Source organism: Anomaloglossus baeobatrachus, chromosome 10, assembly GCF_048569485.1.
Source record: "Anomaloglossus baeobatrachus isolate aAnoBae1 chromosome 10, aAnoBae1.hap1, whole genome shotgun sequence".
NCBI lineage: Eukaryota > Metazoa > Chordata > Amphibia > Anura > Aromobatidae > Anomaloglossus > Anomaloglossus baeobatrachus.
Window position 1 is genome coordinate 132,585,065 of NC_134362.1, and position 14,822 is coordinate 132,599,886.

At 52.6% G+C, this 14,822-nt stretch overlaps 2 protein-coding genes across 4 annotated transcripts in view; one reads left to right on the plus strand and one right to left on the minus strand.

Moving 5' to 3' along the window:
* The window catches only part of DUS2 (dihydrouridine synthase 2), a 498,816-nt gene extending 486,471 nt beyond the window's left edge, over positions 1-12,345 (minus strand). The window contains exon 1 of one of the 3 annotated variants that reach the window (XM_075325642.1): positions 11,911-12,327. The gene's annotated coding sequence lies outside the window, so the exon portion shown is untranslated. Of the gene's footprint in view, positions 1-11,910 lie in introns of all 3 variants that reach the window. The other 2 variants (XM_075325643.1, XM_075325644.1) reach the window with 2 other exon arrangements.
* On the plus strand, positions 12,004-14,340 carry DDX28 (DEAD-box helicase 28). Its single transcript, XM_075325640.1, has one exon. The coding sequence runs from the start codon at positions 12,052-12,054 to the stop codon at positions 13,636-13,638; it is 1,587 nt and encodes a 528-aa protein (XP_075181755.1). The 5' UTR covers positions 12,004-12,051; the 3' UTR covers positions 13,639-14,340.
* Positions 14,341-14,822: the final 482 nt, after the last annotated feature.

Here is a 14,822-nt window from a genome sequence, read left to right on the forward strand (position 1 = left end):
CGTCCACGAGCAGTCCCTGGGTGGGTAAAAGAATACCTCAATAAAAAGAGCCGAAAACGGCCCCCTCTTACAGGTGGGCAACCGCCGCCTGAAGGACTCGCCTACCTAGACTGGCGTCTGCCGAAGCATAGGTATGCACTTGATAGTGTTTCGTGAAAGTGTGCAGACTAGACCACGTAGCTGCCTGACACACCTGCTGAGCCGTCGCCCGGTGCCGCAATGCCCAGGACGCACCTACGGCTCTGGTAGAATGGGCTTTCAGCCCTGAAGGGAGCGGAAGCCCGGAAGAACGGTAGGCCTCGAGAATCGGTTCTTTGATCCACGAGCCAAGGTTGACTTGGAGGCCTGAGAGCCCTTACGCTGGCCAGCGACAAGGACAAAGAGCGCATCTGAACGGCGCAGGGGCGCCGTGCGAGACACGTAGAACCGGAGTGCTCTCACTAGATCCAAAGAATGCAAATCCTTTTCACACTGGTGAATTGGATTAGGGCAAAAGGAAGGCAAGGAGATATCCTGATTTAGATGAAAAGGGGATATCACCTTAGGGAGAAATTCCGGGACAGGACGCAGAACCACCTTATCCTGGTGAAAAACCAGGAAGGGGGCTTTGCATGACAGCGCTGCAAGCTCAGACACTCTCCGAAGTGATGTGACTGCCACCAGGAAGGCCACCTTCTGCAAAAGACGGGAGAGAGAGACATCCCGCAGCGGCTCAAAAGGCGGCTTTTGAAGAGCCGTCAGGACCCTGTTAAGATCCCAAGGTTCCAACGGACGTTTGTAAGGTGGGACTATGTGGCAAACCCCCTGCAGGAACGTGCGGACCTGCGGAAGCCTGGCTAGACGCTTTTGAAAAAACACGGAGAGCGCCGATACTTGGCCCTTGAGAGAGCCGAGGGACAAACCCTTGTCCATTCCAGATTGTAGGAATGAAAGGAATGTGGGTAAGGCAAACGGCCATGGAGGAGAGCCGTTATCAGAGCACCAGGATAAGAAGATTTGCCAAGACCTGTAATAGATCTTGGCGGACGTTGGCTTCCTGGCTTGTCTCATGGTAGCAATGACATCCTGAGACAACCCTGAAGACGCTAGGAGCCAGGACTCAATGGCCACACAGTCAGGTTGAGGGCCACAGAATTCAGATGGAAAAACGGGCCTTGTGACAGCAAGTCTGGGCGGTCTGGAAGTGCCCACGGTTGACCCACCGTGAGATGCCACAGATCCGGATACCACGACCGCCTCGGCCAGTCTGGAGCGACGAGAATGGCGCGACGGAAGTCGGACCTGATCTTGCGTAGTACTCTGGGCAGCATCGCCAGAGGGGGAAACACATAAGGCAGTCGAAACTGCGGCCAATCCTGGACTAAAGCGTCCGCTGCCAGAGCTCTGTGATCCTGAGACCGTCCCATGAAGGCCGGGACCTTGTTGTTGTGCCGTGACACCATGAGATCGACGTCCGGCGTTCCCCAGCGGCGACAGATCTCTCGAAACACGTCTGGGTGCAGAGACCATTCCCCCGCGTCCATGCCCTGACGACTGAGAAAATCTGCTTCCCAGTTTTCTACGCCCGGGATGTGAACTGCGGAGATGGTGGAGCCTGTGGCTTCCACCCACTGCAGAATCCGCCGGACTTCCTGGAAGGCTTGACGACTGCGAGTGCCGCCTTGGTGGTTGATGTAGGCGACGGCAGTGGCGTTGTCCGACTGTATTCGGATCTGCCTGCCCTCCAGCCACCGATGGAAAGCCAATAGGGCTAGATATACTACCCTTATCTCCAGGATATTGATCTGAAGGCACGATTCTATCGGAGTCCAGGTTCCTTGAGCCCTGTGGTGGAGAAAAACCGCTCCCCAACCTGACAGGCTCGCGTCCGTGGTGACCACGGCCCAGGTTGGGGGTAGGAAGGATTTTCCCCGAGACAGAGATGTGGGTAGGAGCCACCATTGAAGTGATGTTTTGGTTGCAAGGGAAAGAGAGATGTTCTTGTCGAGGGAAGCCGCACTCTTGTCCCATTTGCGAAGAATGTCCCATTGGAGTGGCCGTAGATGGAATTGCGCGAACGGCACTGCCTCCATAGCTGCAACCATCTTCCCCAGGAAGTGCATGAGGCGCCTTAAGGGGTGTGACTGACTCTGAAGAAGTGATTGCATCCCCGCCTGCAGAGAAAGCTGTTTGTCCCGCGGTAGCTTGACTAACGCTGGCTGGGTATGAAACTCCATCCCGAGGTAAGTCAGTGATTGGGTCGGTGTCAACTTGGATTTCGGCAAATTGATGATCCATCCGAACTGCTGGAGAGTCGCCAGAGCGACGGTAAGGCTTTGTTGACACGCCACCCGAGAAGGGGCCCTGACTAGGAGATCGTTTAAGTAGGGGATCACCGAGTGGCCCTGAGAGTGCAGGACCGCCACGACGGATGCCATGACTTTGGTGAAAACCCGTGGGGCTGTCGCCAGGCCGAAAGGCAATGCCACGAACTGGAGGTGTTCGTCTCCGATGGCGAAACGCAGGAAACGTTGCTGTTCGGGTGCGATCGGCACATGGAGATAAGCATCCTTGATGTCGATCGATGCTAGGAAGTCTCCTTGTGACATCGAGGCGATGACCGAGCGGAGAGATTCCATCCAAAACCGTCTGGTTCTCACATGTCTGTTGAGTAGCTTGAGGTCCAGAACGGGACGGAATGACCCGTCCTTTTTTGGCACCACGAACAAGTTGGAGTAAAATCCGTGACCACGTTCCTGAAGGGGAACGGGAATCACAACTCCTTCGATCTTTAGAGCGTCCAGTGCCTGAAAAAGTGCGTCGGCCTGTGCGGGGGGCGGAGAGGTTCTGAAGAAACGAGCCGTAGGTCGGGAGCTGAACTCTATCCTGTAACCATGAGACAGAATGTCTCTCACCCATCAGTCTTGAACATGTGGCCACCAGGCGTCGCCAAAGCGGGAGAGCCTGCCACCGACCGAGGATGTGGCTAGGGAAGGCCGAGAGTCATGAGGAGGCCGTCTTGGAGGCAGTGCCTCATGCGGCCTTTTGGGGGCGTGACTTGGACCGCCACGCATAGGAGTTCCTCTGGCCTTTCTCCGGCCTGTTGGACGAAGAGGATTGGGGCTTGGCGGAGGGACGAAAGGACCGAAACCTCGATTGGATTTTTCTCTGCTGAGGTCTCTTAGGTTTGGACTGGGGTAAGGAGGAGTCCTTTCCCTTGGATTCCTTAATAATCTCATCCAATCGTTCGCCAAATAAACGGTCGCCAGAAAAAGGCAAACCAGTTAAGAACCTTTTGGAAGCCGAGTCTGCTTTCCATTCGCGCAGCCACATGGCCCTGCGGACTGCCACGGAGTTAGCAGATGCTACAGCCGTATGGCTAGTGGAGTCCAGGACGGCGTTCATGGCGTAGGACGAAAAGGCTGATGCCTGAGAGGTCAAAGAAGAAACATGCGAAGCAGAATTCCGTGTGACAGCATTAATCTCAGTCAGACAAGCCGAGATTGCTTGGAGAGCCCACACCGCCGCAAAGGCCGGGGCGAAAGACGCGCCCGTGGCCTCATAGATAGACTTCACCAAGAGCTCTATCTGTCTGTCAGTGGCATCCTTCAGGGATGAGCCATCGGCAACAGACACAACGGACCTAGCAGCCAATCTGGAGACTGGAGGATCCACCTTGGGTGAGTGTGCCCAGCTCTTAACGACTTCAGATGGAAAGGGATAACGCGTGTCAGTGTGCCGTTTAGCAAAGCGCTTGTCCGGGACCGTTCTGGGCTTCTGGACAGCATCCCTGAAGTTAGAGTGATCAAAAAACGTATTGCGCGTACGTTTGGGGAACCGAAATTGGTGTTTCTCCTGCTGAGAAGCCGAATCTTCTACAGGAGGAGGCGGGGGTGAGAGATCCAACACCTGGTTGATGGACGAGATAAGATCATTTACTAAGGCGTCCCCATCAGGTGTATCAAGGTTAAGGGCGAAGTCAGGGTCAGAGCCCTGAGCTCCCACGTCCGCCTCGTCTTCCTGAAAGTCCTCAAGCTGGGATCCCGAGCAGCGTGAGGAGGCCGGGGAAGAGTCCCAGCGAGGCCGCTTAGCCGGTCTGGGACTGCGGTCCGGGCAGGAGTCCTCCGCCTGAGACCTAGGGGCTAACCTGGGAGCGCGCTGCGGCGCGGACCGAGCGGGGCCTGGAGGAGACAAGCTAACCGGGGCCGGGGCCTGTGAAGGGCCCGGTCTGGACTGCAATGCCTCAAGGAGCTTAGATGACCATTTGTCCATAGACTGTGCAATGGATTGAGAAAGTGACAGAGAGTTTCTCAGCGAAAGAGGCCAACACCGGTGACTCTGTCCCTGCAGCCTGCTCAGGGGGAGCAGGGGGATCTACATGAGCCGAGGGGCCCCCAAGTGCCCGAGGCTCCGGCTGAGCAAGCGTGGCAGGAGTCGAGCATTGCTCACAGTGAGGGTAGGTGGATCCCGCAGGCAACATAGCCCCACAAGAGGTACAGGCCGCGAAAAAAAAACCTGTGCCTTAGTAGCTTTGCTCCTTGTGGACGACATGCTGTCTCCTAGGAGAGTAACCACTGAGGGTATATGGGAAAAGGGTATACAGCCTGACCGAACAGATATATATATCTATTATATATATATATATATGTGTATCTATTCCGGCACCCTAGGGGGACCAGCACCGGGTGACCGGTGTGGCTTACCGACCGCTAACGAGCGGAGTGTGTCCTCCAGATTCCCTGTCGTGGATCCCCCGGAGCTGCAGAGCTTGTGTCACTGAGAAGCATCCACTGGCAGAATGCCAAAAAATGGCCGCCGGAGCTCTCAGGGGAGGAGTGGGGCCGAGGGCGGCGCCAGCAAAGAGCGGGAATCTGGGGTTTCCACAGTGGTCAATGAGGGGGGAGGGAGACATGCAGGATGCTCCAGCCCTCACATCCGACGTCATGTCGGTAATCCCGCCCTTACCCCTGACAGGCAGGCCCGGGGGCGGGATTTTCGCGACTAGGCCGCGGCGAAGCCGGGGACTAAATTTGAGGCCGCGCCCGACAAGTAGGCACGGTCGGCGCGGAAGTCCGCCGGGCTCCTCAGTTTTACAACTACCGCGGCTTCCGGGAAGAAGGTGCGCTCCCTGTACAGTCCCCCTATGGGGACACAGAGTACCTTCAAGTTGGAGGGCCCGGTCCCTGGGGTTGAAGAGGCTCCGGTCCGGCAGGTTCCACCAGGGGCTGCGGATGGAGCACGGTCCCAGCAAATGGATGACCGCTCAGGATCCCACTTCTCCCAGAGCCGCATAAGGGATGGTGAAGGAGACGGCATGTGGCTCCAGCCTCCGTACCCGCAATGGGTACCTCAACCTTAACAACACCGCCGACATAGTGGGGTGAGAAGGGAACATGCCGGGGGCCCCATCGGGGTCCTCTTTTCTTCCATCCGACATAACTATGTATGAGAATGCATGAGTGGATGTGTGCCTCCTTCCACACAAAGCATAAAACTGAGGAGCCCGTGGTCCACGGGAGGGTATATAGGCAGAGGGGAGGGGTTACACTTTTTAAAGTGTAATACTTTGTGTGGCCTCCAGAGGCAGAAGCTATACACCCAATTGTCTGGGTCTCCCAATGGAGCGACAAAGAAAAACGCTTTAATGCTAGGTACAATAGAAAGGTGTCAGTACACATAGGCACTGATTCATCAGACGCAGCATTTTTTTCACGCCAGTCTTGATGAGAAGACATGCTGGAGTCAGCCGCTCCTGATTTATTAAGGGGCACCCTCCATTCAATGATTCAAGCGCATCTGAGAAGTGGCACGTGCACTCGGGTGCCTCACCACAGATCATCTTCCAGTCAGCGACAGGAGTAAGATTTGTGGTGTAAGGAACTGCCATCGTCGTAGCCTAGTGAAAATGGTGTGAGAACCCCAAAAGTCACAAAACGTTATTGCAACCTTGTGTTGCACCACAATTTTGTAACTTTTCAAAGCTTTTTCCCCAGAATTTTGGCATAAAATAGTTGATGAATCAGGGCCACAATATATCACAGCTCCATGCATAGTGTGCCACAGATCCAAGCATATCTGCAGACTTGTCCAGTACTGACCTCTGTCCACTACTGAAAGCACCAACAATAGTCACATGAGCATCAGAATTGGACAATGGAGTAATGAAAAAAAGGTGGCCCGGTATCACAAATCATGTTTCTTTAATCATGAGTGTATTACGGAGCTTAATTGGGTAGAGATGGCGCCTGGATGCAGTATGGGAAGAACGCAAGTAGACAGGGGCAGTGTGATGCTTTATTCCAGGGGTCTCAAACTTGGCTGGGTATATGGGCCACACATAGAAAAAAAATGAATTTGCGGGGGGAGGGGCGCATTTTTTTGCAAAACAAAATTACATTTTCAATGAGACTAAATATTTTTCTCTGTACACCTTTGGATCACTTTTTTTGAACATTTTAAGCTACTTTATTTTTTAAAATTACATTCAACGTATGGGTTATGGTATGGTTTTATAGCTTGGATCGTTACAGATGTGGGGATAACAAATGTGTAGTTTTTAGTTTATATATAAAAAAGCATTTTTAATGGTAAAAAAAAAAATCATGCTTTCTTTTGAAAATTTTTTTTACATTGTATGCCCTGATCAGTAATATCTTCTTACAATTAGCACCATACAGTAATTTTGGCCAACATCTTGTAGCAATGTGCCCATCCTGGTGCCTATCGTGTACTAGTGTGCTCATCCTTGTCTACATCCTGTAGTAATGTGCTTATCCTTGTTCCCATTCTGTAGTAATATGCCCATCCTTGTCTCCATCCTGTAGTAATGTGCCCATCCTTGTCTCCATCCTGTAATGTGCCCATCCTTGTCTCCATCCTGTAGTAATGTGCCCATCCTTGACCTAGTCCTGTAGTAATGTGCCCATCCTTGTTCCCATCCTATAGTAATGTGCCTATCCTTGTCTCCATCCTGTAGTAATGTGCCCATCCTTGTCTCCATCCTGTAGTAATGTGCCCATCCTTGTCTCCATCCTGTAGTAATGTGCCCATCCTTGTCTCCATCCTATAGTAATGTGCGCATCCTTGTCCCAGTCCTGTAGTAATGTACCCATCCTTGTCCCCATCCTATAGAAATGTGCTCATCCTTGTCCCAGTCCTGTAGTAATGTACCCATCCTTGTCTCCATCCTATAGTAATGTGCACATCCTTGTCCCCATCCTGTGGTAATGTGCCCCATCCTTGTCCCCATCCTATAGTAATGTGCCTATCCTTGTCCCCATCTTGTGGAAATGTGCCCATTCTTGTCCCCATCCTGTTGTAATGTGCTCATCCTTGTGTACTTCTTCTAGTAATGTCCTCTTTCCTAGTTCTCTTCTGGTGGCAATGTCCCATCCTGTAGTAATGTGCCCATCCTTGTCCCCATCCTGTAGTAATGTGCTCATCCTTGCCTCCTTGTAGTATAGTGTCCATCCTCGTCTCCATCCTGTAATATTCCCATCCTTATCCTCATCCTATAGTAAAGTGCTCATGCTTGTCCCCATCCTGTAGTAATTGTGCTCATCCTTGTCCCCTTGTAGTAATAGCCCATCCTGTGGTAATGCCCCCTATTGTGCAGGTTCCTTGGACCCCTTGAAGAACGCAGCCAATGCAGGGGCTGCTGCTGTCATAGTTTTATTTCACTTGAATGTATTGCCGACATCAAGCACAAAAGCTCTCTGCACAGATTTACAGAGTTGCTGGCCAATCAGAGGCAAGCAGTGGTCGTGATACACTGACGTCCGTTGCTGGCTTATGATTGGCCAGCGGCTACTATTGGTAAAGCTGCAGAGAGCTTCAATACATTTAAGTAAAATAAAGCACTAAAAACAGCAGCCGCTGCACTGACCACAGTTGTCAAGGGGTCTGCGTGCAGCAAGAAACAGCCTCAGGGGCCGTGTGTTTAAGACCCCTGCTGTATTCAATGCTCTGCTGAACAACCTTGGTTCCTGGGATTTATGTGGACGATACACATAGCACCTTCCTAAACATTGTGTAGGGTAACCATATAATTTATACAGCAATGAAACGATCATCGATTATTACTGCACTGGGATAGACACCCACTCCTCATCTCTCCCCCCTTTTATCTCTCATTGCCCTTCTCACCTCACCTCCCACCCCTCCTCACCTCACTCATTCCTCTATCCTTACCTTCCATCTCTCCTAATCCCTCTATCCTCACCTCACATCCCCCCCCTCATCTCATCCCTCTCTCCTCATCCTGCTCACCTTAGCTCCCCTCTCCTCACCATCCCTCTCTTCTTACCTCTCTCCTGGTCCCTCACCATTCTCTCTCATTACCTCCCTCCCCTCCTCACCATCCTTCGCTCCTTACCTCTTTACCCTCTTCACCATCTGTCTCCTTATCTCTTTCCCTTCCTCAACATCCCTCTCTCCTTACCTCTCTCCCCTCCTCACCATCCCTCTCTTCTTACCTCTCTCCTGGTCCCTCACTCCTCCTCAGCATTCTCTCTCCTTACCTCCCTCCCCTCCTCACCATCCCTCTCACCATTTTTTCTCCTTACCTCCCTCCCCTCCTCACCATCCTTTGCTCCTTACCTCTTTCCCCTCTTCACCATCTGTCTCCTTACCTCTTCCCCTTCCTCACCATCTGTCTCCTTACCTCTTTCCCTTCCTCACCATCTGTCTCCTTACCTCTTTCCCTTCCTCACCATCTGTCTCCTTACCTCTTTCCCTTCCTCACCATCTGTCTCCTTACCTCTTTCCCTTCCTCACCATCTGTCTCCTTACCTCTTTCCCTTCCTCACCATCTGTCTCCTTACCTCTTTCCCTTCCTCACCATCTGTCTCCTTACCTCTTTCCCTTCCTCACCATCTGTCTCCTTACCTCTTTCCCTTCCTCACCATCTGTCTCCTTACCTCTTTCCCTTCCTCACCATCTGTCTCCTTACCTCTTTCCCTTCCTCACCATCTGTCTCCTTACCTCTTTCCCTTCCTCACCATCTGTCTCCTTACCTCTTTCCCTTCCTCACCATCTGTCTCCTTACCTCTTTCCCTTCCTCACCATCTGTCTCCTTACCTCTTTCCCTTCCTCACCATCTGTCTCCTTACCTCTTTCCCTTCCTCACCATCTGTCTCCTTACCTCTTTCCCTTCCTCACCATCTGTCTCCTTACCTCTTTCCCTTCCTCACCATCTGTCTCCTTACCTCTTTCCCTTCCTCACCATCTGTCTCCTTACCTCTTTCCCTTCCTCACCATCTGTCTCCTTACCTCTTTCCCTTCCTCACCATCTGTCTCCTTACCTCTTTCCCTTCCTCACCATCTGTCTCCTTACCTCTTTCCCTTCCTCACCATCTGTCTCCTTACCTCTTTCCCTTCCTCACCATCTGTCTCCTTACCTCTTTCCCTTCCTCACCATCTGTCTCCTTACCTCTTTCCCTTCCTCACCATCTGTCTCCTTACCTCTTTCCCTTCCTCACCATCTGTCTCCTTACCTCTTTCCCTTCCTCACCATCTGTCTCCTTACCTCTTTCCCTTCCTCACCATCTGTCTCCTTACCTCTTTCCCTTCCTCACCATCTGTCTCCTTACCTCTTTCCCTTCCTCACCATCTGTCTCCTTACCTCTTTCCCTTCCTCACCATCTGTCTCCTTACCTCTTTCCCTTCCTCACCATCTGTCTCCTTACCTCTTTCCCTTCCTCACCATCTGTCTCCTTACCTCTTTCCCTTCCTCACCATCTGTCTCCTTACCTCTTTCCCTTCCTCACCATCTGTCTCCTTACCTCTTTCCCTTCCTCACCATCTGTCTCCTTACCTCTTTCCCTTCCTCACCATCTGTCTCCTTACCTCTTTCCCTTCCTCACCATCTGTCTCCTTACCTCTTTCCCTTCCTCACCATCTGTCTCCTTACCTCTTTCCCTTCCTCACCATCTGTCTCCTTACCTCTTTCCCTTCCTCACCATCTGTCTCCTTACCTCTTTCCCTTCCTCACCATCTGTCTCCTTACCTCTTTCCCTTCCTCACCATCTGTCTCCTTACCTCTTTCCCTTCCTCACCATCTGTCTCCTTACCTCTTTCCCTTCCTCACCATCTGTCTCCTTACCTCTTTCCCTTCCTCACCATCTGTCTCCTTACCTCTTTCCCTTCCTCACCATCTGTCTCCTTACCTCTTTCCCTTCCTCACCATCTGTCTCCTTACCTCTTTCCCTTCCTCACCATCTGTCTCCTTACCTCTTTCCCTTCCTCACCATCTGTCTCCTTACCTCTTTCCCTTCCTCACCATCTGTCTCCTTACCTCTTTCCCTTCCTCACCATCTGTCTCCTTACCTCTTTCCCTTCCTCACCATCTGTCTCCTTACCTCTTTCCCTTCCTCACCATCTGTCTCCTTACCTCTTCCCCTTCCTCACCATCTGTCTCCTTACCTCTTCCCCTTCCTCACCATCTGTCTCCTTACCTCTTCCCCTTCCTCACCATCTGTCTCCTTACCTCTTTCCCTTCCTCACCATCTGTCTCCTTACCTCTTTCCCTTCCTCACCATCTGTCTCCTTACCTCTTTCCCTTCCTCACCATCTGTCTCCTTACCTCTTCCCCTTCCTCACCATCTGTCTCCTTACCTCTTCCCCTTCCTCACCATCTGTCTCCTTACCTCTTCCCCTTCCTCACCATCTGTCTCCTTACCTCTTCCCCTTCCTCACCATCTGTCTCCTTACCTCTTCCCCTTCCTCACCATCTGTCTCCTTACCTCTTCCCCTTCCTCACCATCTGTCTCCTTACCTCTTTCCCTTCCTCACCATGTCTCCTTACCTCTTCCCCTTCCTCACCATCTGTCTCCTTACCTCTTCCCCTTCCTCACCATGTCTCCTTACCTCTTCCCCTTCCTCACCATCTGTCTCCTTACCTCTTCCCCTTCCTCACCATCTGTCTCCTTACCTCTTCCCCTTCCTCACCATCTGTCTCCTTACCTCTTCCCCTTCCTCACCATCTGTCTCCTTACCTCTTCCCCTTCCTCACCATCTGTCTCCTTACCTCTTTCCCTTCCTCACCATCTGTCTCCTTACCTCTTTCCCTTCCTCACTATGTCTCCTTACCTCTTCCCCTTCCTCACCATCTGTCTCCTTACCTCTTTCCCTTCCTCACCATCTGTCTCCTTACCTCTTTCCCTTCCTCACCATCTGTCTCCTTACCTCTTTCCCTTCCTCACCATCTGTCTCCTTACCTCTTCCCCTTCCTCACCATCTGTCTCCTTACCTCTTTCCCTTCCTCACCATCTGTCTCCTTACCTCTTTCCCTTCCTCACCATCTGTCTCCTTACCTCTTTCCCTTCCTCAATATCTGTCTCCTTACCTCTTTCCCTTCCTCACCATCTGTCTCCTTACCTCTTCCCCTTCCTCACCATCTGTCTCCTTACCTCTTTCCCTTCCTCACCATCTGTCTCCTTACCTCTTTCCCTTCCTCACCATCTGTCTCCTTACCTCTTTCCCTTCCTCACCATGTCTCCTTACCTCTTTCCCTTCCTCACCATCTGTCTCCTTACCTCTTTCCCTTCCTCACCATCTGTCTCCTTACCTCTCTCCCCTCCTCACCATCCCTCTCTTCTTACCTCTCTCCTGGTCCCTCACTCCTCCTCAGCATTCTCTCTCCTTACCTCCCTCCCCTCCTCACCATCCCTCTCACCATCTGTCTCCTTACCTCTTTCCCTTCCTCACCATCTGTCTCCTTACCTCTTTCCCTTCCTCACCATCTCTCTCTCCTTACCTCTCACCCCTCCTCACAATCCCTCTCTTCCCTCCTCGCCTTACCCCTCCCACCCTTCACCGTCCCCGTCCTGGCCCCTCACTATTCCTCCGTCCCCTCCTCACCATTCCTCTCACTCCTCACCATCTCTGTCCTGACCCCCCACTATTTCTCTCACCCCCCTTACTGTTCCTCACCTCACTCCGCGGCCCCGAGTCCGCACTACACGTGTGTGCCTGTCACAGCAGTCTGATTACGTAGCAGCATGACGTCACTTCCTGCGCGCCGTGTCGTCAGCACAGGAGCCCTGTTTCCTGCACGGTGTAGTGATCCCGGTGATGTATCCGTTCTGTGTGCCCGGTGTCCACACATGGAGCCCTGCACTGCGATGTTTTCTCCGCGGCTTTGCCAGTAGTGATCTCCCTGTGATTCACCTCCCCAGACGGACTCAGCAGTATCTGGAGAGCCGGGATCAGAAGCGGGCGGGTCCGTTGCCGACTCCCCGGGCCGGCAGGTTGTTCATCAGCTCTCGCAGGCGGGAGCTGAACCAGTTCTCGGGAGAGACGCGCGGGCTGTGGGAGGCGGCGGCGGCCCTGGTGAGCCGGGGGTGGAAGCACCGCCTGTCCCGTGGAGACTACTTCACCATCACCCGGCAGCGGGAGCAGCGGCCGTGGCCGGAGACGGAGGAAACCTTCCTCTCCCTGGGCCTGGACCCCCGGGTGGTGTCTGCTCTGGAGACCCTGCACATCACCGCCCCCAGCTGGATCCAGAGGCAGGGCATCCCCGCGCTGCTACAGGGCAGGAACGTGCTGTGCGCCTCCGAGACCGGCAGCGGGAAGACTCTGCTGTATGTGCTGCCGATCGTGCACCGGCTCCTGGCCGAGGACGGAGAGGGATCACCGGACCCCAGAAGCCTCATCGTGGTGCCTTCTCGGGAGCTCGGCCAGCAGGTGACGTCTGTGGCCCAGTCGGTGTGTGCGCAGCTCGGACTGATCGTGCGGTTTGTGGGAGGGGGTCGTGGGCGCAAAGCCATCGAGCAGCCGCTCCGCTTTGGCCCCCTGGACATCCTGGTGGCCACACCTGGCGCCCTCTTGAAGGCGCTGAAGTGGGATAAAGTGAACTTGTCGGCCCTCCACTTTGTGGTCCTGGATGAGGCGGACACGCTGTTTGATGAGACGTTCTGTGAACTAATCGATGGGATTCTCACGAGGGCCCAGATCGCCTCCCAGGCTAGTGACCTACAAGGGCTGGTTAGGAAAGCCCAGCTGGCAGTCATTGGGGCCACCTTCCCCCGAGGCGTTGCCAAAATACTAAGTAAGGTGACAGATCTTGGCAGCATTGACACCATCAAAAGCAAAAGGCTCCATTTCCTGATGTCCCACATCCAGCAGATGTTTAAAAAACTAAAGGGATCAGATAAATTGTCGGAACTTCTGGAGCTACTGAAGAGGCGTGCGGAGGAGAGCTCCGGCACTGGAACACTGGTCTTTTGTAACAGCTCCGGCACTGTGAACTGGCTGGGGTATCTACTGGATGACCACGGCATCAAGCATGCCAGACTCCACGGCCAGATGCCAGCTGACCGCCGCTCTGGGATCTTTGACACATTTCAGAACGGCCAGTGCAATGTGTTAGTCTGTACTGACATAGCCTCAAGAGGTCTGGACAGTCTGCGAGTGGACACGGTGGTGAATTACGACTTTCCTCCCACGTTAGAGGACTATTTGCACAGGGCAGGGCGGGTGGGTCGCATTGGTAGTGAGAGCAAGGGAATCGTTGTGAGTTTTGTCACACACAAATGGGACGTTGAACTGGTGCAAAAGATTGAAACTGCGGCTCGAAAGCGAAGCAGTCTGCCAGGGTTAGAGTCCCGCATAAAGACGCCTGTAAACTCTAGTGACCTCATCAAAGAGCAGAAGGTGTAAGCATTCTTTGTTTAGGACTTATGCAAAACACGGAAGGGAACCTGTCAGGTCCCTTATTCCCTCTGACCCAGCAGTACTCATACCTGGATGCCCAAATTCCCTGCCTAACCAGCCCTGTATAATGCTATTCACTAATATGAATGTTTAAAATGATGACTTACAACCCTCGCTGTTCATCTGCTAATTAGGACCTTTACTAGTCGTAGGGGCAATAGTTCTGCCTTCTTGCCATGTTGTCACGCCCATATGGGTGTGATAACATGATTTCCATGAGCCGGCATCACTGCCAGCCCCTGGAAATCTCGCACATGCGTGCTGCTCATTTCAGCCGCCTCGCTGCACCTCAGAAGCCAGGTGTGTGCGTCATTAGGCTCGCACTGCACATGACCGGAAGCTCAGAAGATGGCTCACATACACGTCTTCTGAACTTCTGGTCATGTGTAGTGTGTCTAATGAAGCTGAGAAGCGTAAACCTGTTTGCAAAGGCATATAGACGCTGCCGAAATGAGCTGCGCGCGTGCGTGAGATTTCTGGAAACTGGCGGTGATGCCAGCTTGTGGAAATCATGTTATCACACCTACAGGGGCATGATAACATGGAAAGAGGGTCAACTAGTCTAGAGAACTAACACCCCTGTGAATAGTCAAGGCGTAAATAGCATAGGGACAGCGAGGGTTCTAAGTAGGTTTTTTAAACATTCATATTAGTAAATAGCGTTATACAGGGCTGGTTAGGCAGGGAATTTGTGCATCCAGGTATGAATGCTGCTGGGTTGGGGGGCAAAGGGGAACTGACAGGTTTCCTTTAAAGACAAACCATCATCTACATTAAAAAAAAAAGTCAATAGAAGCATGAAAATCAGCAACAGGTAAATCTGTTTTCGGTGAATACAAGTAGATGACCGTTGGTTCTCATAAAGTTCTATGGAGAACTTGCAGCAGAATGTGTGTCTGCTTCCACCTCCTTCCCTCCACAGAATCTGATCCAATTGTCTTCACTGAATACACAATTTTACAAGAGTTGGGCAGATCGATTCGGAAGTCTCCAGTCGACCCGCCTGGTCAGTAGTCGCTGGACGAGAGGCTCCTGAATTTGGGAGCTTCTGTGGTCCCTGGCGCGGCTTTTAAATAGCCTGGCTAGAGCAATGTCATCCGCATCACACTGCAATGAACACCATGGAGCAG

Coding starts and splice junctions, on each gene's coding strand:
- DDX28 (XM_075325640.1), top strand. CDS start 12,052: ATGTATCCGTTCTGTGTGCCCGGTGTCCACACATGGAGCCCTGCACTG.